Raw genomic sequence first — 27,893 nt, 5'->3', positions numbered from 1 at the left:
GGGCTTCCCCGTCTGTTCTGTGTGGTGTCTGCTGTGACTTCTGGCTCTGGCTCCAGACACCAAGTCCAAGGGACTTACCTTGATCAAACTGTCTCTGGAGACTCTCCATCTCTGACTTGTTCCCGCTGACACGATAGATGCCTTCGGTGCTCAGTCCTGAGGAGAAACAAGCAGTTGTCTTAGTAGCAGGAACTGGAGAGCGGAGAATAAAGAGGACTGGATTCTAGGGAAAGCCCGGGAGATTCCGCCAGGCCCCTCCCAAGAGACAGAACAGGGGTAGGCTCTTTTTACCTTTATTTTTCTAGATGCTTCAACCCACCTTCCCCAAATTTTCTTTTTCACTTAAATTTAAAATACTTGTTTTTTGGTAAAAATTAAAATAATAATATAAAGATAAATCAGCTCAAGGTAACTTTTGTTCACATTTTGATGTATACTCTTTATCATTTTTTTTTTAAACAAAATGGAGGTAATACTATGTTTTAAACCTGCCCTTTACACTTAAAGTATGTTGTGACCTTATATCTAAACATTATTCTTTTACAGCATGATTTTAGAGACATCCAAATATACAATAACTTTAAAAAGAAAGTTCTGTTGTTAACCATCTAAGTTGTTTCAAGTTTTCACTGTTAGAAAAACCAGCAAAACCAAACCTGCTGCTGTCAAGTTGATGCTGACTCACAGTGACCCTATAGGACACGGCGGAAATGCCCCATGGGGCTTGCACGGAACAGCTGGTGGATTCAAACTGCCAACCTTTTGGTTAGAAGCTGAACTCTTAATCACTGCACCACCAGGGCTCCACTTCACCGTTAGAAACAACCCTCAATTTATTTATTACATATTTTAGGTAACTAGTTTAACAGATTCTTGAAAACGTGTGTTTCTAACTTTGTGAATTTCCTGATTCACTTTTTAAATTCATTTTTCTATAGGTGTGGTTCTTTTCATTTTGTCCTTGAAAGAGGTCTCTGAATATTAAGGAATGACCATTTTAACTATTTTTATTATCTGCCTTCTAATTTGTGTACTGAATTTTTTGAAGTTCATAACTCAGAAATTTCAGGTTTTCAAGACCAACCATTTTGTTTATGATGTCTTCCTTTGTTTTTATGCTTAGGGCAGCTTTCTCTAATCCTAGACAAGATAGTTTTTGTTTTTTATTTTCTTTCTTGTTTTATGTATTTATTTTTAAAAAATTTAACTCTGTGATCATTCTGGAACTTATTCTGGTGTACAGTGGGACATAAGGAAAACAACTAAAGGTAAAAATAAAGTAAATAAGTAAGACAGGAATTCCCCACGGGAAACCACACCCCCCCGCCCCCACCCAAGGAAGGAAAGTCCATTACCGCATCAGCAATATCATGGGTCTAAAGAAAGGGAGGAGCCCTGGTGACGCAGTAGTTAAGAGCTGGGCTGCTAACCGCAAGGTCGGCAGTTCAAATCCACCAGCTGCTCCGTGGAAATCCTATGGGGCAGCTCTAACTCTGTTCTGTAGGGTTGCTATGAGTTGGAATTGACTCGATGGTACATAACAACAACAAAGGAAAGGCAGGAGCCCTGGTGGTGCAGTGGTTATGTGCCCGGCTGCTCCCGCAAAGATTACAGCCTCGGAAACCCTACAGGGCAGTTCTACTCTGTCCTATAGGGTCTCTATGAGTCAGAATCGACTCAACAGCAATGAAGGGAAAGAGCCCTGGTGGCACAATGGTTAAGTGCTTGGACGCTAACTGACAGGTGGGAGGTTTGAACCCACCAGTGGCTCCACTCTGCGAGAGCAAAGACCTGGTGATCTACTCCTATAAAGACTGCAGCCTAGGAAACTCTATCATAAAGGGCCACTATGAGCTGAAATCTAACAACAACAAAGGAAGGGGAAGTCGTGATGAAAACCAGGATGGGGTCTAATGGCCAAACCAACCCTGGGCCACCTCTGATGCCTATGGTTTCAAGCAACTCTTGGCAGTTGAAGGGGAACCAGGGAGGCGTCCTGGGTGCCACCAATGAACACAAGAAGGCGGCATGGACGACGGGGAGAGGCCTGGGCCTGAACTCAATTAGGAGGGAGGTTCCAGAGAGCTAGCATCCAGCTGTCAGTGCTGCCTGGGGAGTGGCACCCATCAGGCTAGAGAAGAGCAGTCTGCCCGCCTGTTCTGGGGCCTCAGACTGGTGGCAGGTGAATCCTGAGGAACACTGAAGCAAAAACCATCAATTCCTTGTCTTAAAAGCTGTTAATTGCACATAGGACTTTCACCCCAGAGAAAATGGAGTTAATGGCCAGCCCAGAGGGCTTGCTACCATGTGGTGCCCAGCTACAAAGAGGCAGCCATCGCTGTACTCCGGCAGTGGGAAGGCTGACACTCTTCTAACCTGAGGCTCCTGGTGCCCCCAGCTCTCTGGCCACTTCTCCACCCTTGGAGCTAACATTTCCTGAGGGATCATTGCATCACACACTGGATAGGCCCTTCCACACTTCCACACATTCACTCAATTATTTAGCAAATGAATGATGATGCTGTTTACTCTTCAAGACCTCTGGTCAGGAGCTACTGATAAGCAAAGCAAGGTTTAGGAAGCCCAAGTACCTGATAGAAGGAGGTGGGCCTGTCTGATTCCGGAGCTTCCTCTTCCGTCTCCATGCTGTTCCAGAAGACATGCCCAGCCCAGGCTTAGGCGGCTCAACATTAACCCACCAAGATGGGTCCAGACTGAAGTCTTTCCCCATGAAGCAACGCCACACATTAGGCAACTGATGGCCCTCAGCATTCTGGGTGGCGTCTGAGATGGCACCTCCCTTATTCTGTTAACTCCAGAGGGATAGGCCCTGTTCACCACCCCTAGTTAGCAATTTTGCAATAGCCTCTTTCCTCAGTGCCTTTTCTGAACTGTTCCCAGACACATGTGAACGCTCAACCTGGCTCGTCTCTCAGGTAACATAGATCACGTGCTTATGCTGCACAGAACGGCTTCGAGAAACCACCATGTTCTGGCAGGTGCTGGGTATGCAGCAGAAGACTCAAATCTTTACTCCCTTGACGCAAAAAGCAACTCTTTTCCAAGGACTCTTCCCTTTCCCTGAGTATCGGCCCTCTCTAATGCGGAGAAACCGATGACACTAATGGCAGGGCTGAAAACTGCTCAGCAGCCTGGCTTTATCAACAGTGAAGGATCTGGGAGCCTCAGGCCATCCATCATCTGACACCCTAACCCAGGTGCAGACAGGATTCCTCTGCATTGTCCCCCAGTGAAGAAGCACTGGTGGCACAGTGGTCAAGTGCTCGGCTCCGAACTGCAAGGTCAGAGGTTTGAACCCACCAGCCGCTCTGCAGTCTGCTCCCATAAAGATGACAGCCTTGGAAACCCTATGGGGCAGTTCTGCTCTGGCAATGAGTCAGAGTGGATTCCACGGCAACAGGCTAATGGGTCTCCTGAAGGCCACCTAGCCCAGCATCAGGGGGCTGAAAACGAGTTGTCTGCAAGCAATCAGGGGTGCGGCCTGCGGAAACCTGATGAGATGGATGCCCACAAAATGGAAGCGTGTGAAAGGGAGCACGAGGCCAGCTCCTGAGCACCAATTAATCGCCAAGCTAGTATTTCCTGTAATCTGGACACAGGGTTTATTTTACGGAACCCCATTTTAAATGGCAATTCTGTTGCTGTCCTACCCAACACGGCGGCATAGTTTAGGAAAGGTATCATTTGCTTGCCCAGCACAATCCATCACAGCCACTAATTACACACCAACTCAAAAACAAAACCGAAAGCCCAAGAGCAGCCTGCATCCTCAGGGAGCAGAGGGCGGGCCTCCCAGGTGAGAACAGGACACCTGGCGGCAGGGGCAGCTGGCCGAGCAGGCAGGGTGGGGTCCTGGGGCGGTCCACCACAGGGGCACCCATGGGCCTGCCTGCTCAAACTCTGCGGAGGACTCGGGATCAAGCCTGCCAGCAGAAAGCAGCAAGCGTCCTTACCAACAGCGATCCCTGCCATGCCCCAGGCCTCCAGCCGAGACAGCCACGACTGCATCTCAGAGAGTGCCCCTGAGTACCGGAAACCTCCAAGGCTGACCACCATGGCAGGGCTCGGCTACCCGCCTTCTGCCTGGCTTGCTTGCTTTTTATCTTTTTTTTTTAAAAGCCCTACTGATTTCAGATCTCTTCTGTTAAAATTAATTTTTGGAACTAGAACAAGAAAAAAGTTCTGGATGCTACCTTCAAATAGCCTAACTGCCATGTAGAACAGTTTTGTTCTCAATGGCTCTAGGGAACAGAACTATGACTAAGAATGAAAATTACAGGATGGCAAATAGTCTCTCAATATATAAAATGACCGTTACTAGCTACGTCTGCCATTCATTGGAATGGGCTAGAGTTTTGAACTCTCTTCTCACCAGATATCCACCTGTTTGGGATGCTGTTTAAAAAGATTAGTATTTGGTCTAGCAAGATAGCTGACAACAACGATGATGATAAAGCACTTACTGAATGTTTACAATATGTGAGGCACACCATGCTAAATGCTTACCAAGTAATTTTACTTTAAAAAACCAAACCTGTTGCTGTTGAGTTGATTTCAACTCATAGCGACCCTAAAGGACAGAGGAGAACTGCCTCATGGGGATTCCAAGGAGTGGCTAGCGGATTCAAACTGCCAACCTTTTAGTTAGCAGCTGAGTTCTTAACCACTGAGGAACCAGGGCTCCATTTTTACATTAGTTCTCATGATAACCCCTTAAGACAGGCTATGAGTAACCCCATTTTACAGATGTTAATGCTGAGGCTGACAGGTAAAAGTGACACACACAAGGTCAGACAGGAGTTGCACAGACGTGATTTGACCCCATCTGATTCTAGAGCCTGTGTTCTTTCACTGTTGTTGTTAGGTGCCTTTGAGTCAATTCCAACTGAAAGTGACCTTATGCACAACAGAACGAAAAGTTGCCGGGTCCTGCGCCATCCTCACAATGTTTGAGATCACTGTCACAGTCACTGTGTCAATCCACCTCATTGAGGGGTCTTCCTCTTTTTTGCTGACCCTCTACTTTACCAAGCATGATGTCCTCCTCCAGGGATTGGTCCCTCTTGACAACATGGCCAAAGTAAGTGAGACAAAGTCTTGCCGTCCTTGCTTCTACGGACGGCTATGAGTTGGAACTGACTTGACGGCAAAGGGTTCTTTTACTACTATGTTCTAAATCACTAGCTCTCGAATCAAAACTGAGCCTGCATCAGAATCACCTGGAGGGCTTGTTAGTATAATTCAGCTGGCAGGGCTCTACCCTCCCGGAGTTCTGGATTCAGTCTGTCTGGAGTGGGGCCCAAGAATCTGCATTTTAAGCATGTTTCCAGGTGATGCTAGTCGGGGACCCACACTTTAAGAACCCCCATTTCAGGAGACAGCCCAGGCTTCTAAGGGCTCTCTGACTCCCAAATTCCATGATTCAATGAAATCTGCGAGGGATACGGCAGGAAAAATGGACACCAGCTACTTTAGGAACAAGGCATTCCCAACAGGATTAGAAGGAGCTGCCTGTAAGGAGTGGGGCTGGGGTGGGAGCGGGCCAGAAAGTGCTCCTTCTCACAGGCAAGCCCCAGCGCATTACTTAAAATTTGTGATGGCCGTGTATGACTTTCGTATAGATTTTTAAAAATTGTAAAGGAAAAAAATCAAAGATGCCTTATTCTTCCTCTCAGTGACTATTTTCTGAGCACCACAGGGCAGGTAAGCGCCTTCACAGAGCTTTCAGTCTTGGTCTCCAAAAACTACTAGTTGACATCAGAAGGCTGGATGGCCCAGTGATGTGTGCCAGTGCCGCACTCCTTGAAGGCTGAGAACTGGCACATTCTGCCCCTTTGGCTTCTCCATCAGTGCTGCCGCTGCTGACCTAAGCTCCTGAGAGATGCCCTCGACCTTGGCAGGCAGTCCCTCGGAAGCTGGGAGGGTGACCTGCAGGAGCTTGGAAACCAGGGGGAAATCATCTCCTGCCCTGCTATGTGAAAATGTGGCTGAGGTTCTTACTCCCAGATCCCAGGCAACCACCTCTCCACCCAGTGTTCCTGCCCAGAAGCCTTTGTCTCCCCGTGGCTGCCCTGGGTCAGGCTTTGCCTGTGCTTTCGCTCAGGGCTCAGTTCCTCCTGAGTTTCCTTTCTAGCAGCAAATCAAGACTTCCTCCAAGACAAACGCTGATTTGCTTATTTTTTACTTTCTATATTTAGTTATAAAAACTCAGCACTTTTGTCCTTTAAAAAAATCTTAACTGGTGCTGTTAGTGCTCTCACACACCCTGCACCAGACAGGGCTTAGCTACGGGACAATTTCTGTCAACTGCCTTTCGGGAGACAGAAAATGCTTCTAAAAGACCACTGCCCTCCCTCTTTCATTACCAAGAGGTAAGTCTAAGGCAGCTAAGTCACAAGGCCAGAGGTGTTCTGTGAACTCAGGGAGAGAAGGAAACCAGGGCTGCGAACTGGTTCTTCCCACTTCAGTCATGCCCAAGGAAGTGACACCAGAACAGACTTGAATTTTAAAAACTTGGTGAACTGGAATGATAACTGGAATGAGAAAAATTCAAGTCAAAGCTCTGCTAGAAAATTAACGTCCCTCTTAGAAAACAGGGACAGCATATGTGTTGCACAGCAACCAAATTTCTTTTCTGGTCAGGTTTTGAGCAGAGTCAGAAACAGTGGTGCCCTGCTCAAAGATGGTAGCTGATGGGTCCACTATCACTCTCCTCAGCCCTGGAGATAATCCAATCTCACGCATCAGGCTTCTGAAAGGGCTCACTACACCTCTTTTGGGTCTCCCATTCCAGGGCTTTGACCCGTAATTTTTCCTGTTCTCGTAGAGGGTCAGTGAAAAAGAAGACGACCCTCAATGAGATGGATTGACACAGTGGCTGCAACAACGGGCTCAAGCATAATAACGACTATGAGAATGGCACAGGACTGGGCAGTGTTTCCATCTGCTGTACACAGAGTTGCTATGATTTGGAACTGACTCGAGGGCACCTAACAACAACACTTATCATTCTGGATCACCCACATTGTAAAAATTCAGGTCTCTTCTGGTTTCACTTGTTGGCCATGACAGAACTGGTGCAAACTGGTTTGAAGTCCTGAAGGAAATACCTTTGAGCATAAAGTTCAAATTGTCTTGAAGAGGAGGGACCTCTCTGGAAGAGTCAGAAGCCCTCCTCCTCCTGGAATAATGCCCATAGTGCACCTCCAGACGGGATTCTCTCCTGTCTGAAGACCATATCGCAGCATCTCCACCCTCCATGGAAGAGGACAGGGCTGGGGGTAGGACAGCGCTCAGGTCACCATCACAAGTACCTTCCTAGCCCTGAGGCCTGGGCAACCTCTCCATGCCTCCCCATTTTCTTCTCTGTACCACAGAGCTTCCGCAGTAGCTATTAGCCTAAAGATCTATGTGGAGAGCAGGCTGGCAACTGGATGGGAGCCTGGCTTTTGCTGTTGGGGAGACATGGGTGCAAATCCTGCTCTGTTATCTCCCAACTGGTCACTGGATTAACATCTACCTTCTTATCCTGCTGTGAGGAATACATGAGATAACCCATTCAAGGCCTGTCCCATGATGCCTTACACTAGATCTTTCTTTTGTCCACGCTCTTCACAAGCCTCCACAGCTTACCTGCCTGTAGGCATGGCCTGTTCTGACTCGGCCAAGGCAAGCCGGTCAGCAGAAGCATGTTTAGAAAATACGCATGGGTTTGGGCACCCGAGTGACCTCAGTTCCAGTCCTGAGTCTAGCTCACAGCTAACTGGGGGACAGAGGACACATCACATCATTTCCCAGAGGCTTACGCTCCGCATCAAAAACGCGGTGACAATATCACTAATGACACAGTCGAGACGTTGTGAGGATTAGGTGAAATGACATGCATAAAAGCAAACAGTGCCACAAATGGCTAGCACACTGAAATAATAATGATAATATTAAAAAATGATAGAATAATAATCGCAGTTAACATTTGCAGAGGGCCTGCTATGTGCCAGACACTCTTCTAAGCTCTTCTCAAGAATTGTCACAGTGAATCTTTCCAATAATTTCTTGAGGTAAACATTATTTTTATTCTCATTTTACAGACAAGGAAATGGAGGCTCCAAGAGGCTATGCCACTTGCCCAAGGCTGCAGAGGGTAAGTGGTGGAGGCAGGGTTTGCATGGGTTCGCTTGAGTCTCTGACGATCGTTGTGCCTCGACATTATGCTCCACCACCTCCTCCCTGAAATCTTATGTCAGATATATGTGAACGCCAGGGTCATCATGATTGAGGAGGGTTTTCCCTCCTCACTAGTCATTCCCACTCACAGCTTCACGCACATGCCACTCAGTTTTCTCCTCTGGCAGTGGAAGATAAGCAGGCCCAACCAGAGAAACACTTGACTCCTCTCCACCCAGAAGGCAGCTAATGGAAGCTGCTTTCCTTGCTTTATTCTGAGAAGGAAGTTCTACTGTTGATAACACTAAAGCGTCCCCACCAGATTCCTCTGCTGCCTTCCTGCTTTGGATGCGCCTGGAATGACTTCCTGGCATTTCTATTCCTTGAACACTAGGGCCACCTTGGCCCCCTGCCCCGCTTTGTTAGCTGTCTTCATGGGTATTTCCCTGTCAGTCAGAATCTGCTCCTGGCAATGCCAGGCCTCCTTTCTCCCAGGACAGAAGGCCACTGTAAGGCACTACGATGACAGTCTTGCCGGCTGTGAGCCCCACCATGAGGCTTTATGAATTCCCAGCGAGCCTCAGCCATGCCACAAACCCCGGCAGAGGAGGGAGGAACAAGCGATTCGGGGGAGGGGAGGGAGATGCCAATCTCACACCACGTCTGTGGCATCATATGGCTCTGGCAGCTGGCTAAGCCTTGAAAGCTGCCAATGTATTTACTGTCATTCACTGTGAAGCAGGGTTTCTGGACCTTGCCCTGAGCTAAACCAGGGGCCTGGTTTTCCCTTGACATTTGAGAAAATGCACATCCCTACTAGAGTGTTTAAGAAATCACATTGGCAAAGGGAACTCAGCCAGCCTAGGCTGATACTCTGCTGTCAGGGCAGCCCCGGGTGGAGGGGAGAGGAGCGTGTACCCACAGTCGAAGTGAGCAGCCCGTTCTGCAGAACAGGAGTGAACCAGGAGCAGCTGGGAGACCCCTCCTGCCAAGAATGTGAGCTGTCCGTTGCGCTGAAGTGCGACTTTGTCAGCACACCCAGGCAAACCCCTGGCACGGGTGATGGCAGTGTGGCTTTGAGCAGAGCTAGTGCCACTACAGGGAGGCACCTCTTGGGCTAGACAAAGAGCTACCAACAAAGAAACAGTGCCAGTGAGCACCTAGGTGCAATGGTCACTACCACCACCGCCGCCTCCACAATCATGACTAATGTCACCACACCTCCTCCACCACCCCCCCACTATCATCCCTATCACCCTCGCCCCCCCCACCCCAAACCACAGGCATGCAACGCCAACCACCCCTTCCACAGCAGGCTCCCTAGTGGAAAAGCCCTTTGAGGTGGTAGGTAGGTTCTTCCCAAGCATTAATGAGGGCAGAGGTTAACTTCCTTCAGGTTCCTGATTCCCAATGAACCATGAAAAGGAAGCAAAGATGTCACCAATCATAGCCCTGGGCCATTCCTTCCCAGGACTCTCTTCCCTAACTGAGAAACAGCACTTCTCCTAAGTCAGAAGCCTATAATTGGCAGAAAAATGCGATCCTCGCCTGCCAACAATTTTTTTGTGCTGCACCTAGGATAAAATGCAAACTTTCTCAGCGTGGCCTGGTGCGCTGGCATTACCAGGCTCTCTGAGCCTGTACCCTCCCCGCCCCACAAGACACCTCCAATAAGGCTGGCCTTTCCGGTTACAGCACCCGCTTCCTCCCTGTTCCTGCTCTGGGCCTTTCTAGCAGTTGTTCTTCCTACTTCTACTTCTATTCTTTGGCTGGCTAGCCGTCACTCCTGTCCAGAGGTGGTCCCTGTTACAATAAGAAGTGCTTCCATCTACATGGCATGCACGCGACGGGTCAGGTGCTGTGCTGAACATTTTACGTGTAGCACCACCTCATTAAACTCTCACTGCCACCCTGTGAGCTGTAGACGGTGATTCTTCCTGTTTTACAAAGGAGGAAACTGAGTCACCCAGCAAACAAATGGCAGGGCTGGTACTTGAACCCAGGCAGTCTGACTCCAGAGCCTAGCTTAGCACCACACTCCACTCCACTGCCTTCATACTTTTCCTGGGATGCATTGAGCAAAACTAGAAAGTCACCGTGGAATTGTGCAGACCTGGGGCCTAGGAGAACAGGCAGAAGGAATATGACTGAGAATAAAAATGTGGGCTTTGCCCCTGGCTGCAGAGGGAGGTTATTGTTGTTAGGTGCTGTCCAACTCATAACCACCCCATGTGACAGACTAGAGCTGCCTCATTGGGTTTTCTAGGTTTTAATCGGGAGAAGCCCTGGTGGTGCAGCGGTTAAGCGCTTGGTTGCTAACTGGAAGGTCAGTGGTTCAAATTCATCAGGCTCTCCATGGGAGAAAGATGTGCCAGTCTGCTTCTGTAAAGATTACACCCTTGGAAACCCCATGGGGAAGCTCTACTCTGTCCTATAGGCTCGCTCTGAGTCAGAATCGACTTGACAACAACAGGTTTTAAGGGTTTTGGTTTTTTAATCTTTATGGGAGCAGATCACCAAGTCTTTTTCCTGTGGAGCCCCTGGGTGGGTTTGAACTGCTGACCTTGGGTTAGCAGCCGAATACTTAACGGTTGTACCATCTGGATTCCTTAGAGAGGGAGAATGTGGACTGAGTTAGCAAGCTCTCCACAGCCTCAAGCCCCCCCGCGCTCCTACAGCCCTTCAGGAGCAGCTGCTTTAGCACCAGTCATATCTGTTCCTACCTTCCCTTCCAGACCTGCTGAGGTTCCCCTTTCCCCACAAAGTCTTCCCTGACTCCCCGGCCTCACTAGGTCAGTCATCTGCTGCTCTACATCTGTCTGGTCTCCAGGCTGGGGTTGTGACTTCGGCAGTGCAGGGCAATGGTTTGGCTTTGGCTGGGGTCCCCCACCAGAGAGCTATGCCCCTTCACAGAAACAAGGCAATCCTTGTTAGTGGCTGACAGGCCCTTTTTACCCAAGGTTCTGGACTCAAGGAACGAGTTAGCTGGGGCTCAATCTTTCTAGCTTCCTAGACTGGCCTCTGTGGGTCTTGGACATTTTTATGGCAAGTCTAACATGAAGAAGAGAGGTCACTTCAAATAGCTTTACTGCCTGTGGTGGAACAAACAGGAAAAAACTGCAGGCCAGAAAAACAGACCAGTTCAAGCTGTGGGTAGGGGCTCTGATTCCCCAGCTAAACATTTACTAGCTGCCTGCCCATGAGCAAGGAACTTCACCTCAGTGTCCACATCTGAAAAATGGGGACATGAATAGCCCCTATGTCTCAGATCTGTCTACAAGGCACCAGGCACCAGGCGTGGCCCACAGTAAGCACTCGATAAATGTTACGGGGGCGGCGGTGGTGGCCCACTGTCATCAGTATAGCATCGTCAGGGCCTGCAGGGCTTCCACCTCCTTCTACCTGTAAAACTGGAGTGTGACACCCCATAAGTAAGGCAATACAGGGTGTGTGCGTGCGCATGTGTCTGTCTGTGTGAAAGAGAAAGACAGACAGACAGAGAGAGGATGAGCAGGAGCGAGGGGCAAAGCAGCTCTCCTTCAATGGCAGGCAGAGAGGAATTACTTCTACAAAGGGCCCAGAGGGCGGTGTGCCGAAAGGTGGCTCCTGCCCCTTCCTGTGTTTCCTGTCGGGCAAACATGTCCCCTCATCCCTCAGGGCTGCCTGTCTGAACTCATCTCCAAGGAAAGGAGCAGGCAAGAGCAGCTGGAACAGCCGGCCAGGCAGGCCTGTCAGAACCGTCCTGGGCATGGGGCTTTGGTGAAACAAACTCTTCTCCTCTCTAGCTACGGGCTCTCCAGGCAGCCTGCCAGGGCGCTGCTCTGACCTGGCACTGGGTCCTGCCGAGTCACAAGCTAAGTGAACTCTGCTTATCTGGGACAAGCCAGTGCTGGCTAACTAACTCGCCTGCCTTTACGGCAATGTGCAATTTTTGGAATGCCAGCGACTCATGCTTAGCTTACAAGCCAGCTGAAAAACTAGAGGGTGGGGAGGAATGGGCACATGGCGGGTACTCAAAAAGAAGGGGAGAGAGCTTGGTTTTAAAACTATTTGGATTATGGGAAAGCAACTCACTAACAAACCTAGAATTATAGGGGTAAAAAAATTATAGGGGTAGGGAGAGATTAAGTAACATAGAACCCCCATAAAACTCACAGCACATGAAACTGTATACCTCATATTTGAGCACTTTATTTTCAATTCAAAGCAGTACAAACATGGCAATTACTCACAGAAAGCCTGTTGGTGTATTCAAGCTGTAACTGCACCTATTAAACTGTTATAGTGATAGATGGGAATATCCATACTGAAGTTAGCTGCCTTCTCGGAAAGACAGAGTTATAGCAATCCAGGCTTTCTGACTGCAGGTAAAGAGCGGCCTGAATGTTACAGCTCCCAGCATGCCAAAGCTCTCAACCATCGCTCTAGACAGCGGTGGTGATGAAGGTGGACGGAAACATGGCGGCTACTTTTGGGTAGCTGTGTCCCAAGTGGGAAGGAGCGTAGTAAAATTTGGCCTCTGTTTAGCCCAATGCTATATAAAGTGTACAGCTCCGAAGCCCTGAAGCACAGAAGACAGGGCTGGAATGAGGCCCTTCCCATTCTGACCGGCTGGGAGCGGCCCCTGCCCAAAAGGACTCTGGGACTTCTGTTCCCTCTCTTGTAAAAAGGGATTAGTGTTACTTTGAGTTTAGTATCATCCTCCAGCTCCTGGGGGATTATTAGCTAATCAACTGCATACGGTGCTCTACAAAGAACGAGCCCACATGAACACAGGGCTCTCACTGTGCTTTGAGAGCACTTGGTCCTGGCCACCAGGCTCAGGCTGGGCCCTCACAAGGGCCGGGCAGCTAGAAATGACAAGGGCACTTGGTAAGGGGGAGCAGAGTCTGCTGTTGTTTGGCCTGACCATTTCTCCCTGAGTTGCCAGGGCCCCACATGGTCTGTCTTCAAATGCCTCCTGTGAAGGAGGGCAATATGGCCAAGTGGGGCAAAGCCCTGGGTTTGAATCCCAGCTCCTGCCTTCATCTTTCTGAACTCCATTTTCCTAATCAGGAAGTTGGTGATTACGCCTACCTCGCAGGGTTGCTATGAGGATTAAGTGGAATTTGTGGAAACACTCAGCACAGGGCCCGGCAGCGTCAGCTCCAAACGGGCATTCTCTCTTTCAACGTGCACGACTGTGCTGCAAGGGAGATACGTTTTACCTTCATTTTACAGTCAAGGAAACTGAGGCTAAGAGAAGTTGAGGAACTTGCCTAGGGTCCCCTGCTATGCTGCCTACAGACCTTTCTTGGGTATCTCTCCCATGACAGGTTTGGACTGCCTGAAAGGTCTAAACAAAGGGTATCTCCCAACTGGATTAGGCAGCCCTACAGTTCACCAATAGCTGTAGGAAATCAGCTCAAGAAAGAGTTGGCCTTTTGTCCTGCTGTCTCTCAGTTAGCAAGTCAAAAATATTTGCATATTATTCCAGACACTCGGCAGCCATTTTCCATTTACTGGTTTGATGAGGTTTTCTGAGGGCAGTTCCAGGAAAGACTGGGTTGGTATTTTCTGCAGAATTGTGCACCAACCATCTAAAGTGTTCTCTAAACACCAGGTATCCATCTCTCAGGATCACTGTATAAAACTCAAGTGGGACAGATATGTGAGTCAGGTCACCTCTCTGTGAGGGAGGACAAGACTGAGCAAGGGAGACATCAGACTCAGGCACCCCAAGGTAAGATCTTGGAAATAAAGTCAGAGGGCAACAAGTTTCCACATTAAAACAGTTTTGTTCATTGCCATCACTGCTGTTTGTGGCCTGTGTATAAGTGATTAGGACTGTCCATTTTGGAAAGGATCCGATGAGGGGGCACATAGTAAAGCGGGAGGTTGATCATAACCTATTCTGGACCGTTGGGGTCTCTGAGATCATGGGGAAGCTGTAAGGTCTCGTGTCCTGGAGTGTTCTGAAGAGAAAACTAGTTGGTCTAGGCACAACTGACTCAATGCTATTCATCTTTTAAGTCCTAACAACTCTGCTTCCCAGCCCTCGCTGCTCTCTTGCAAGCTCTAAGTGGTTTCACACTCAATTGTTCTTTACTTTTGTTGGATCATAAACTCGTGAAGGACAAGAAGTGTCATTGTACTTGCTCACTCAGTAGCATATGGTAGGTAGCCAACACATGCATGGATGCACACTGGTCTTTAGCTGTTTGTGGGGAGGAGATTCCCCTCACTTTGATAACTTGACGAAAGCTGTAGATTCTGCCCTGTCCATACAATGTGTGCACACACACAAATGTACATGCATACACAATCTGCACTGGTTTTCAGAGGTTCACAGACCTCCAGAAGACCATTCATAGTCCTTGACTAACCATTCCTAAAAAACATCTACGGTACACCTGCTTGCACAGTCCTTCAAAGTCATAGACGGCAGGGGTTTGAGAACCTGGTTTTCCCTATGTCACTTGCTCTATGTGGCAATGGGTCCCTCACATAATATTTAAGCAATTCCACAGATGGCCCTTGTGGTGGCAGCACCCCACAGCACTCAAAGGTGAAATGTAATTTGTATGAAATGTATTGCCAAAGGAAAGAGCTTGGGCCTAGACAGGGAAAACTGGACAGATTCTAGCCAATAAGAGACCTCTTGAGAGTGGAGGGAAGGAGTGTACTATCTCATTAGAGGGGAGAACAATTAGGAGTCTATAGCAAGGTGTGTATAAATTTTTGTATGAGAGACTGGCTTAATTTGTAAACTTTCACTTAAAGCATCAAAAAAAAAAAAAAAAAAAAAAGACCTCTTGAGTGGTCAGTCCCCAAGAATTCATCCTGCACCTCATGACTTCATTTCTATCTGCCAGGTGGTGGCAAAGAAGAGACAGTCGCTGCCCTCAAGTTCCTCACAGGTGAGTGGGGTAAAGAACCAACTACTGGCAAAGACCAGGCAGAGGGATGGGTTGACCTCAGAGTTAGGCAGAGGAGCCTCTCCTGGCTCTCCCTGCACCGACACCTTAGCTAGCCTTGGGCACGTGGCAGGGGGAGTACGGAGGCGGTGTTACGGCGAAGTCCTGAAAATGGAGAGGACAGGCAGAAAAATCACCATGGATAGAAACTCAGAGGCAGAATCCAGACCAGGAGTACTTGTGGTAGACAGATTCAACAATGGCATGCACAGATGTCCTTCCGAGGGCTGCTTCTCTCAGCTTATGACAACACTGACAAGACCAATTCACTCGCAGTCACTCAGCACAGGGTGGTCAAGCTCTCGGTCTCAGGCCCCGGAAGGAAGAGCGTGTCCTCTGCTTGTCTGTCTGCTGTGGCTCAGACCCAGTCCCGATGTAAGCGTTCACTCAAGAGTCACTGAGGCTCTAGCACTGTCCCCACTCAGCCCTGTGTCCCCACAGCTGACGCCAGCCTTACACAGGGGCATGAGAGAGACCAGAGAAATCACGAGGCACCAAGGCAGGTCTCCTCTCTAAGGAGCCTCCTCCTAATAAATACGGGCCTCTAGGGACTCAGTAAAACATGTCTCCATTAACCCTTCATTTATTATTATTATTCAGCTTTGTTAAACTATTAATCCACATACCAGATAATTCACTCATTTATTTAAAGTGACAATTCAATAGCTTCTAGTATATTCACAGATTTGTATAACCATCACCACAATCAACTTCAGAACATTTTCATCACCCCAAAAGGACTCCGCACCCATTAGCAACCCCTCCTCCTCATTCCTCCTGCCCAGCCCCTGGCAATCTACTTTCTGTCTCTATGGATCTGCCTGTTCCAGACATTTCATATAAATGGAACCATACAGTATGTGGTTGTGACTGGTTTCTCTCACCAACATCATGTTTTCAAGGTCCATCTATGTCACAGCATGGGTCAAGATGTCATTCCTTTTTATGTCTGAATAATATGCCATTAAGGAGCCCTGGTGGCACAGCTGTTAAGTGCTCAGCTGCCAACCAAAAGGTTGGCAGCTTGAACTCATCAGTTGCTCAGTGGGAGAAGGATGTGGTAGTCTGCTTGTGTAAAGATTTATAGCTTGGAAACCCTATGGGGCAGTGCTACTCTGTTCTATAGGGTCGCTATAAGTTGGATTGACTCGACGGAAACAGGTATCTGGTTTTTGGATCACAATTTATTTATCCATTCAGCAGGTGATAGAAATTTGGATTGTTGCATTTTTTGGCTATTATGCATAATGCTGCCTCCATATTATTTTGAACCCTAAATTCTAAAGTGATTTACGTATATTTCTTTAAACTCGATAAAGACATTTGAATCCTCACGGTCAGCCCCACTCTTGTGATGCAGCATTTCCTAGTAGCTCGCTGGCCTGATTCACTCTCTTCGCGCACCCACTCTGTGGACTCATGGCTCCTTTCTTCCAAGACTGTCTATTTAAACAGCCTACATTAAAAGTTTCTTGCTCAATCACTAGACTGTTAGCAATGCACCTCTACTCCGCACACTCAAAGCACAGGGACACTTGTTCCTACCCAGATGCTGCAACCTTGTTCATGACGACAGGCATCATCTTATGCCTCCTTTTCTGTGTACACAGTTCCCCGTGCCCTCTGCTGAATGAAGCTGTTAAGGGAAGAGGAGGTCTTTTGACTGTCTCTACACCACCCAGTCATTCCTGGTCATTTATTACAGCCCTAGGCTTGAAGCATACAATGATGGTGACCCGGTCCTTTCCCTCAAGGGACTAAGGGTTGATTGAGGAAGGAGGACAATCGGAGTCCAGCGTGAGAAGCGCTCCCAGAGGCTGCAAAGGGCGCTACGGAACAAGCACAGGGTAGGGGCCCTGGTGAAGAAGGCACATCAGAGGGGGACTCCTGGAGAAGACCCCTGAAATGGGTGAGAAAGACCAGGAATGCTTAAGGAACTGGCTGAAGTTGTGAGTGGATGAAGGGAATGGCAGTGGTGAGGGTGGACAGGTGGCCTGGGGCCAGGTCTCTGGCAGTAGCACTACACCTTGTCTTGGAAGTGATGGTGCGTCACGGAAGAATTTTAAACAAGGGAAGGTGGTGTGATCACATTTATTTTAGAAAGACTTTTGCAGCAGTGTGGACAATGTTGTGAAAGGACATGAGACCAGAAGCAGAAAGACCAATTACTAAGAGGCTATGACAGTAAACCAGGAAGAGGCTAATTAGAGCCTAAATGCTGGGGTGGGGGACAAGTTCAAGACACACTCAGGTGTGAAAACAAGAGACTGACTGACTAGGCTGACCGGCACAGGAAGGGAACACAGGAGAAACACACGAGAGCTGCATGCTCGCAGAGTCAGCAAATCCCTCAGGTGAAAACCTTCAAAAAACCCACTTTCCCACGGATACAGCAAGGGTTGACAAGTTCTCTCACAAGCAGCAAAATCCCTTTTCCAAGTGAAATCTTAAGTTGAACCTTAACAGTGAAGGACCCAGAGGCCTGTTGGCTGCTCTCCCCCTCCTTACCCAGAAGCACTTCCTTAGGATCTTAGGGATCTAAGAAAAGGAATCAGAAAACCACTGGCCAAATCCAAATACCTGAAAGCCTGACATGTGGAGAATTCTAGTGCAACACAACTCTCCTCATCGCAACACCTGACATTCAGTCTCCGATCCCACCTAGAAGATTCTTTCCCATTCTCTCTGTGTTACAGAATCCAACTTATCTTTCAGGCTGAGCCCTGCCCCAGACATGCACCAAGCCAGCTCAACGGGTCTTCTTTTTTGCTGACTTCTATGGCACCTAATGCCTATAGCCTCAGGTGCACCATCCCAAATTCAGAGGGTTAGTGAAAGTCAGGTGGAACTTCCAAATCGTTTTGTCACAGCTTTTCAGTAGGGGTTGACCTATGTGGAAAGGAAGGCTTAAAGAAAGATGCTGCCTGCTAAGGCTCCCGAAATAAATTAAAAACCGAATTTTCTATTTTTATCAATCTCATCACCTATGATATGGTATAAAATATGGTGGCATTTGGGAAATACAGTATCACAGTAATAAATCATTACTGAAAGCATACTACATGAGGTGACTGCATACTATGTCCCACGGGGGAATACAAAATTAACAGCACTGCCGCGTCCTTTAAGGAGGTAAGACCTTATTGAGGGAGAAAAGTTGAAGATGTGAAAAATTAAACCACAGTTAGATATTAAAAGATCGGCCACAAGGTAGGACATGCTGATCGCTGAATGGAGTACATGGACAGTCACTGGCACAGAAGTCCAGGAGGGAGGGCGAGGTCACCTCAAGTAAGGATCGGCCATCAGTGGAGAAGCACGATTTAAACAGGTGGGTTTGCTGAGGCCAGAGTGGAGGAGGGATGGCTTAGAGTGTGAATGTCATGAGGGGGCTAAGGGGCTTGGAGTGTGAGGTCAAACTGAGACTTTTCTGCTGATGGTCCTCTCTGGCTCACAAGAAGGACTTTCCAATTTAGTGCCTCTCCAACCAGGCCTAGTGTCTTCCCCCAGCACTGCACTGACCAGTGGCACCTTAGAATTGATCTGAAGTTTCTCTTAAAACTTCCTCTGTGTGTCAGCAATGTTTCAGAGGAGGCCAGCCTGGACTTCACATGCAAACCTGAAGTTTACCGAAGTCTCCTGGTCTTGTGAGGACAAGGAACTGCCCATGCCAGTGAGGCTGTCTAGTAGCAGAGGCTGGCTCTGTAACTCACCCATTACCACTGGGTCCTGGTCCAACAGCTGCACGCCCTGATGTGCTGCCAGCAAGCGCTCCGAACACATTTTCATCTCCAATCAAAGGCAAGAGTTTCTAAGCACAGGAAATGCTCAAACGTCAAACTTGGCTTTCATGCACACACTTCTAGATAGAGCCTCCACAGCCAAGGAAAGGAACCTAGGGTGGGGGAAAACTCCCACCTCAGAGACACACCCCAGGAAAATAAGTCCCTGCAATTCACCACTCCACCACCCTCCTCAAAGCAGGCCCAGGAAAGACAAAAAAAGTTGTTTTTCTCTCCACTTGGAGTAAATAATTTTACTAAGATCCAATTATCGGAAAGAGGGACTGGCCTGAAAACAATTAGGAAGGCTGAAGACATTAGGTTGCAATGAGAAGGGTCACATAAAGAAATCATGAAGAGAGGCTAGCTGGAAGACGAATGAGCTGTACTTTTTTCTCACCATAAACCTTCCCGAGCTTGTCTCTCTCTGAGGTGTCAGGCCGTACACTAGGATTTCTTTCTCAGTCCTCCAAATATAAGGGTATAAGCTGTAAAAGCATAAACTGACATTTGACACATCAGCTGGGTCTCAGACACACCATTATTCTTCAAGGGCCTCAAGGTGAGAGACACTGTCACAAATTCACAGCCTTCCAAAGTGCCAACAGCACCACCAGGCCAACCCTGGCAAGGCAGGCCAGGGCTCTGGCACCCAGCACTCGGCTCTCAGGAAACCTCAGCTGCATGTGGCAGGGTCTTATCTGTAAGGGAAAGTGTCAGACTATTTACCGCAGTATCATACACATTCAGAAAAGTTGACAGAAGTGAACCACGATAAGTTTTCACACACTGAAGACACCCATGTGAACAAGACACAGATCAAGATACAGAACACTCCCAGCCTTCCAGAAGCCCGCTCATGCCCCCTCCCAGTCTCCACCCCTCCCCAAGATAACCACCATCTTGATCTCTAACAACAAAGGTAAGCTTGTCCTGGTTCCTACTTTACATAAAGAGAATCATACAGCACACATGGTTTTGTCTGAGGCTTCTCTTGCTCAGCATGTGTGAGAGTCATCCACACTGTTAAAGAGTTAGACTAGATGGTTTTTAAGGCATCTTCCAAGTCCAACAGATTCCATTTAAAAACCACTGTACAGAGAAGCCCTGGTGGCACAGTGGTTAAGTGCTCGGCTGCTAACTGAAAGTTCGGCAGTTCAAACGCACCAGCAGCTCTGCGGGAGAAAGATATGGCAGCCTGCTTTTATAACACTTACAGCCTTAGAAACCCTACTGGCAGTTCTACTCTGTCCTACAGAATCACCATGAGTTGAAATCGACTTGACGGCAATGGGTTTTAACCTTGTACAATGCTGATGAGAGTGGTATACTGGACAGTGTCTTGGCAATATCCATCAAATTATAAAATGCACAAACCCTTCATCTGTCTAGTCCATTCTGAGGTGTTTCCCCTACAGATGTATCTGCACATATGTGAAACATACATGTATGTGTGTGCATGTGTGCATACAGATGTCTATAGCTAGACAAGGACTGCAGTACTGTCCGTAATAACAATGAACTGTAAACAATGTCCTTCAATAGGACGCTGATAAAATAAATTATGACAGATCCAGACCAAAGAACACTACGCAACCATGAAGAAAAAAAAAGCAGCAGCTGCAGCTTCTCTACTATTGTGAGGCACCGTCAAGTTGATTTTCAACTCATAGCGATCCCATGTGACAGAGTAGAACTGTCCCATAAGGAGCAGACAGCCAGGTGTTTCTACCATGTAACCGCTGGGTGGGTCTGGTTAACAGTCAAGTGCTGTGCCACTAGGGCTCCTTAGAGGTTTATCTACCAATCTGGGAGGGTGTCCACAGTGCATTTTTAGGTGGGAAAAAAGCAAGACATAGAACAGTATGTTTAGTGTTGTTCCATTTGTGTTAAAAAAGGAAAAACACAGTTTGTATTATGTGTATGTATACACATAGAAAATACATCTCTGGACATGTACGATTCAAACTCTTAACGGCAGATAACTGGGAAATGAGAAAGCCACTTTACTTTTCACTTCTAACAATCCTACACAGTTTAAGTTTTTTAAAGTAATATAATACATGCTTATTGTTAACTTTGTTTTCATACAATATAGAGAGTAAACGCCCTATTTTTTGCCACCACCCCATCAAAAATTTCTGTCTCTTCTCAGGAGCCCAGGAGAACACACTCTGGAAACACCTGCTGTCCTTCCAGATGTTTTCCATCAAGTCACAAACAGACACACACACAGGTTTTCTCCACCCACATAAATGGGACCATACCACATACATGTTGGAATCCATCCAGCAGCGTGGAAGAAAAGCCTGGTGACCTGCTACTGTAAAGATTATAGCAGTCAAGAAAACCCTATGGAGCACAGTTCTAGCCTATAATATAATCGACTCCACTGCAAAGGTTTTTTTTTTTTTAAATAACTCTGCTGTAGGGATGTACTCTTCTGTTAATGAACAGACATTTCTGTACAGACCTTTGTGGGCATATCCATTTCCACAGGACAAATTCCCAGAAGGGCCAATGGCTAGGACCAAGTGTCTAAGGGGTTTACATTTTTACCAAATATTGTCAAATTCTCTTTTTAAATGGCTACTGTGTTTATTTATGTTCCTACCAACAGTACATGAGTACCCCAATTTCCAAACACTTTGTCTGTGACTATTTTTAACAACAAGAACAAAAAAGCTTTAAAGAGGAGATTAACATCTAAAGACCTAGCAAAGGTTTCCAGTCTTGAGACTAGAAGGACCCCAGTGGTCATGGCCCCCAGACCTTCTGTTAGCCCAGGATGGGAACCATGCCCAAAGTCAACTCTTCAGACAGGGATTGGACTGGACAATGGGACAGAAAAAGATGCTGGTGAAGAATGAACTTCTTGGATCAAGTAGACACATGAGATTATGTTGGCATCTCCTATCTGGAGGGCAGATGAGAGGGCAGGGGGGTCAGAAGCTGGCAGAATGGACACGAAAAGAGAGAGTAGAGGGAAGGAGCAGACTGTCTCATTAGGGGGAGAGCAATTAAGAGTACATAGCAAGGTGTATATAAATTTTTGTATGAGACACTGACTTGCCAGATTATAAACTTTCACTTAAAGCACAATAAAAATTAAAAAAAAAAAAAAAAGGTTTCTCGTCTCGAGTTGAACCTATTTTAAAAGGTGGTCTCCCACAGCCAAGTTTACCTAGAAGGCCAAAAAAGTGACTTATTGCCATGCGTTTGTTCCCTGCCCACAAAGAATGCTGGCTCTGGACATGTGATCAGACACAATAAAGCCAAGAGGACAGCGGGCTGCCATGGTCCACGCTACCGTGGGTAAGAAGAGAACAGCTCATGTGGCCACAAATCACTCTCATCTGCCACATCTTTCCTTCCATTTTTAACTACTCCATTATAGCCTGGTCCCCAGCTCCAAGGAAAAGCCAAATCTTTTCACAGTCAGCATTTCTAAGCATAGACAACCAGGGCTGCTTGCTCCAGGAAGGTGGGCAGGCTTTTAAGCCAGAAGGGTGCTTGTAGATGAGCTAGTCTAAGCCTCCCATTTTAAAGTTGGCTTTATGGTATAAATGAATAAAGGCCAGGGTCTGAGCTTTAGTATTAGACAGGTAACACTGGAGCTGAATCTGCAACTCATTAGTTAAGTCTCCTTAGAGGCAATGATTTAATTTTCCTCAATACCAGCTCCTTGTCTTTAAAATACGAAAACAGCAGTCTCTACTTAATAGGACTGTTTGGGGGGATTAAGTAAGATCACGTAGAAAAGAGAAGAGAAAAAAGGACATTTTCCCACTGTGATATCACCCAGTAAGCTATATGCAGAGCTTGTCACAGACATTCCAGCCCAGTGGTATGCTGAAAGAAAAATGTACAAATCCAAACACTAGATATTCTAAATAGAACACTTGCTAGCCTGGCTGAAACAACTGACAGGTGGCTGCAGTAATCATTAGTGCTTCTCACCAACACCCACTCTCCTTTCCTGGGAACAAAAGAGAATGAACTACCTGGCCCCCTTGGGGTTGGATGAAGCCATGTGACTAGTTCTGCCCAGTGATGTGAGAGGAGGCGAGGTCAGGCTGAAGCAGGTCTTTGGTGGAATGAGTTCCTCCAGAGGTCTCTGTCCTGCTGTACCAGCATCAGTCAACAGGGTGGCAGCTCCATCAGCTGGATCCCTAAGTGAGCACAACGTGGAGCAGAGTCCCCAGCACAAACACTGAGGGTGAGAAAGAAATCTTTGCTGTTTTAAGCCACTGAGATCTTAACCAAGGCTAACCTGACTGACACCATGGTCAACAAGAGAAGTTTAACTAAGGAACCAAATCAAACCCACCGCCAATGAGTTGATTCCGACTCACAGCCACGCTATAGGACGGTAGAACTGCCCTATAGGGTTTCCAAGGCTGTAATCTTTACACAAGCAGACTGCCACATCTTTTTCCCATGGAGCCACTGGTAGGTTCAAAATGCTGACCTATTGCTTAGCAGTTGAGTCCTTAACCACTGCACCACCAGGGCTCCTTTAACTAAGGAAAGTATAGTAATAATTAAGGCTGCAGAGAAAAAGAGAATCCATTCTCTAAAAAGGACCTTTCTTCCCTTTGTGTAGACTAAAGAATGAAAACCTATGACACTCTCCATACTACATCACCTAAGGAAGTCATGGGAACCTGGGGTCTAGGACCTACAAGCTTACAAACAGCTTCCTATTTTCATGGTCAGATGTATCCACATTGACTTCTGCGGTACACACTGCCTGGTCACAGAGGAGACTCTTCCTGCAGTTTCTCAGCAGAGTGATAGACATACAGGAAGAAGGGCACCAAGGACAAAGATCTTCCTGAAATGCTAATAAAATCACAAAAATCAGAAATAGCTGGGGCTAATGGGGAGAAGGCAGAAAGGGCTTAAGAACGTATGCCTCTCACTAACTCTCAAGCCACTCTCCCAGCAAGATCAGATTACCTTTCAATGACACAAAGGCAGCCATCAGTAGGCAGAAAAGACAGACCATCAAATGAGCTTTTCTGAATGCTGAATTTATTTCACGTAAAGGACCGTGCTGAGTTTACAAACGGCAGCGCAGAGAAGCCATTCCCCCTTCTTCTCCAGAGACTCACACAAGAGCAACCAGGAGAATGAGCAACAGAAACATCACGTCTCTGACAAAACTGGGGACATCTGTGGCCCCAAACCCCAACATATGAGTAAGAACGGCCAAGGGCTGGAAAGGTCAAACGAGGGTGTGGGAACGTGATGAAAGAGAATGCCTCCTGTCACAGATGTCAGACAGAGCAGGCCGCTCCACTTCTTCACAGAAATTCTTCGCCCCCGAGGGGGCAAAACCAGCACGCTTTATTTCAAACAGTGGGAACTGGTCCAGGGACTGGTGATGAGGCTTCCTGAGGCTTCCTCAGGCCCTATGTGGCCTAAAGAGTCACATAGCAAATTTGCAGGCTGTAGTCTAATCAATGAAGGAACTCTGGTGGTGCAGTGGTTAAAGCACTTGGCTGCTAACCAAAGGGTTGGTGGTTGAAACCCACCAGCCACTCTATGGGAGAAAGATGTGGCAGTCTGCTTCTATAAAGATTATAGCCTTGGAAACCTGATGGGGCAGTTCTCCTCTGTCCTATAGGGTCATGATGAGTCGGAATCAACATGATGGTATCGGGTTTGTCTTTTTTTAGTCTATCAATGAGGTCAAGTGACAGAGAAAGATTGCCTAGAGTGTCCCTACAATGCCAATCCCTGGTAGCTGAGGACTAGGTAGACTAGTAGCACTCATTCATACAGAGACTAAACTCCTGCTAAACCAGGCTCTAACCCCACAAGAATTTTCTACAAATTGCTAGACTAGGGAGATATCGTCTTATTCAAGGATGAACAATAATTTAAAAAGGAACCAACACAGGAGATCCAGGAAGACAACCAGCAAAAAAGGTAGTTACAGGAAAAGCAAATGGCAAAGAAAATTCATGGACAAATGTTGCCGTGCAGTGCGTAACAATGTATTTCCTTGAGCTACAAAAGAAAAACAAACAATGCAATCACGTCTATAAACAAAGTGTGTAAAGCAGAGATACAGCACTTAGAAAAGATATGAGACAATAAAAGTAGATAAAACATTTTTTTTTGGAGGCGGGGACAGTACTCAGAAAAGTGGAAGAGGAAAATAAAACAACCATACAAATAAAAGTTACCTAGAAAAGACATTGCCAAAAACCCAGTAAGGGATATGTGGTACAGTGAATTACTTAATATGGCCCTTTTAGCTGTGCGTGCGTGGTCTTTTAACTCTCACACTGTGACTGGGTGGGGCTATGCAAATAAGGTGCTTGTGGCCCTCCGAGAGGACCGGACAGCTTGCTAATAATGGAAGTAAGGTGCATGGAACCCTGTGGGGGTGGGACCATGAAAATAAGGTATACGGAACCCTAATTTTTTTAATGAGGGGATTGGTCAGTTTTGCCAACCTGCTAGGCTTAAAACACAGCCAATCCCAGAGCAAAGCGGGGAGCTCACTATCATCAAGAAAGAACAGCCAGGAGCAGAGTGCGTCCTTTGGACCTGGGGTCCCTGGGCTGAGAACCTCCTAGATCTAAGAGACAGAGGGAGCTGTAATAACAGAGATGATGCGAGATGGCAGGAAGCAGTGGCAGAGAAATGGTAGCAGCAGAACCAAAAGACTTGCATGAGATGGCATGGCAGGCTTCCCGGCCCGCAGAACAATGTGGCTACAGAGGGCGTGCCAACCCAAGAAGACTGAGTGCCTTTGGGCAGGAGGCTTCCTGGCAGAGTGCGGTGCCTCTGGGCACTTGTCAATAGAGCCAGGCTTGCTGACCCATGAGGCAAGAGAGTTGAGTGCCTTCAGGCAGGAGGCTTCCTGGGAAGAGGAGGATGCCCCGGGCACTTATTGGTAGAGCTAAAGAGCTTTGTAACACTTGCCCAAGCAGGGCAGAGGCCAGGCAGAGGGGCCCATGGACCACGGGAGAGGTCTGCCTGAGGGCATGGCCAAAAAGCTATCCTAACCGAAGAACTGTATCCTGAGTCACTTCTGATCCTGTTACATCCCTAACAAACCCCATAATCATGAGTATTGTCTGTGAGTTCTGTGTGGCCACTGCAATGAATTATCGAACCCAACAGAGAAGAAGGCAGTGCCACGGGAGGAATGACTCATGTCAGAGTTGGTGAAAAGGTTGGAGAAAGAAGGCATGTCTGGCCTCTGCCTCTCAGTGACCAGCCTTGAGCTGATATTCATTTCGATTTTCTTGTCCCCCCTCTGAAATAAGATGAGGAAGTCTGGCCACGCTACACCATGCCATTTTTACAGGATATGTAGAACAGAAGTTAGGATATTGTGCAAAATGAAATGGAAAAAACCAAATGGCTAAAAAGGATTACAGAGAAAAAAAAATAGATTTGGAAAATAAGGGGTCTCACTGCCAACATATAGAGTTCAGAGGATAAGGAAGAACCACCATATGCATTTTGGAGCCCTGGAGGTGCAGTGGTTAAGAGCTATGGCGAGCTACGGCTGCCAACCAAAACATCAGGGGTTCCAATCTACCTGCTGCTCCTTGGAAACCCTATGGGGGCAGTTCCACTCTGTCCTATAGGGTTGCTATGAGTCGGAACTGACTTGACAGCGATGGGTAGAGGTACCATATACATTACTAGTGCCCCAAAGGAAAAAAAAAAAAAAAAGGCAAGAAAACTTTACAGAAATAAAGATAACTCAAATCTACGGATTAAAAGCGTTCACTATGTTTCAGAGAGAGTCCCTGAGCGGTGAAGTTTAAGTGCTCAATTAGCTGAAAAGCTGGCAGTTTGAACCCACCCAGGGGCACCTAGAAAGACAGGCCTGGCAATCTGCTTCCGAGAGGCTGCAGTCTTGAAAACTCTATGAAGCAGCTCTACTCTGCACATGTGGGGTCGCCATGAGTCGAAATGGACTTGATGACAACTACCAACAACATGCTTCCGAAAAAACTCAGTTAGCTCAGTTAACAAGACATATTCTAATAAACTTACTGAGCTAAAAAAAAAAAAAAAGAATATTTGGGGCATTCAGGCAAAACACAGGCTAGCCTCAACTTTTTCCAGTGCACAGTTCATGATAGAAGACAGCAGAGCACTGCCTAGAACGTCATAAAGGAAAGAAAGGCTAACCTGGTAACTGCATATCCAGAAAAACTGCCATTTGAAAATAAAGATAACTAAATATTTTTGAGTATTTAGGGAAAAGAAAGAAAAAAAAAAGCTCTCTTACAGAGCAACTTCATTTATTAATACTGATATAAAAAATTAGTATATAGTATTCAGCAGCGCATGTAAAAATAATATTCTATGGCCAAGTATGATTCATTCCAGAACTGCCAGGGTGATTCAGTAATAGGAAATTATTAATTCAGTATACTCCTAAATAGACCAGAAGAGAAAAATTCTAATGACTGGATCTTCAAAAAAGCTCAGAGGACATTTGATATAATTTAACTCCATTCTTGGTAAAAACAAACCAACGAAAAAGCTCTTAGTTAGAAAGGACTCCTTAAGATGAAAAAAGGTATTTATCTCACCCCACAAGCTAACAATGAACAAGAAAAGAATATCCACTACCATCAGCATTATTTAATATTGTCCTGGAGGTAGTATTAGCCAATATAATTAGTCTAGAGGAAAAAAATAAAGAGAAATAAATATGGGGAAAAGGAGGTAAAAATCATCATTACTTACAGATGCTTTAATTATTTACCTAAAAAACCCTAGAGGTTCTATATCTTGAATGGGGTGATGGTTACATGACTACATATTACATCAGTCAAAACTCACTGAATGGCACAACTTGAAGAATATAATCAATGTCGCTGAATTAAAAATATAGAAATTGTTAAATTGGTATATGCTCTGCTGTGTATATTCTCAACAACAAAATTATTAAAAAAAAAAAAACCCAACTCACTGAATGTACACT

The 27,893-nt window shown here is 46.8% G+C and overlaps 1 protein-coding gene and 1 long non-coding RNA gene across 4 annotated transcripts in view; one reads left to right on the top strand and one right to left on the bottom strand.

The window, feature by feature from the left end:
• Positions 1 to 27,893, bottom strand: part of ARHGAP35 (Rho GTPase activating protein 35) — a 137,118-nt gene that overhangs the window by 10,435 nt on the left and 98,790 nt on the right. The window contains exon 4 of the mRNA XM_064293877.1: positions 79 to 156. Coding sequence (XP_064149947.1) covers positions 79 to 156 — 78 coding nt within the window. The remainder of the gene's footprint in view (positions 1 to 78; positions 157 to 27,893) is intronic.
• On the top strand, positions 147 to 27,881 carry LOC135232790 (uncharacterized). 3 transcript variants are annotated; one of them, XR_010323346.1, is made up of 4 exons: positions 147 to 6,392; positions 8,109 to 8,161; positions 15,039 to 15,083; positions 21,078 to 27,881. It is a non-coding gene; the product is annotated as an uncharacterized LOC135232790 (long non-coding RNA). The 3 variants fall into 3 exon arrangements; XR_010323348.1 differs by having other exon boundaries at positions 15,039 to 17,049; XR_010323347.1 differs by having other exon boundaries at positions 15,039 to 19,844.

This window comes from Loxodonta africana, chromosome 11 (genome assembly GCF_030014295.1).
Source record: "Loxodonta africana isolate mLoxAfr1 chromosome 11, mLoxAfr1.hap2, whole genome shotgun sequence".
Lineage (NCBI taxonomy): Eukaryota > Metazoa > Chordata > Mammalia > Proboscidea > Elephantidae > Loxodonta > Loxodonta africana.
Note: the sequence above shows the minus strand (reverse complement) of the source record. Positions and strands in the feature narration are given on the sequence as shown.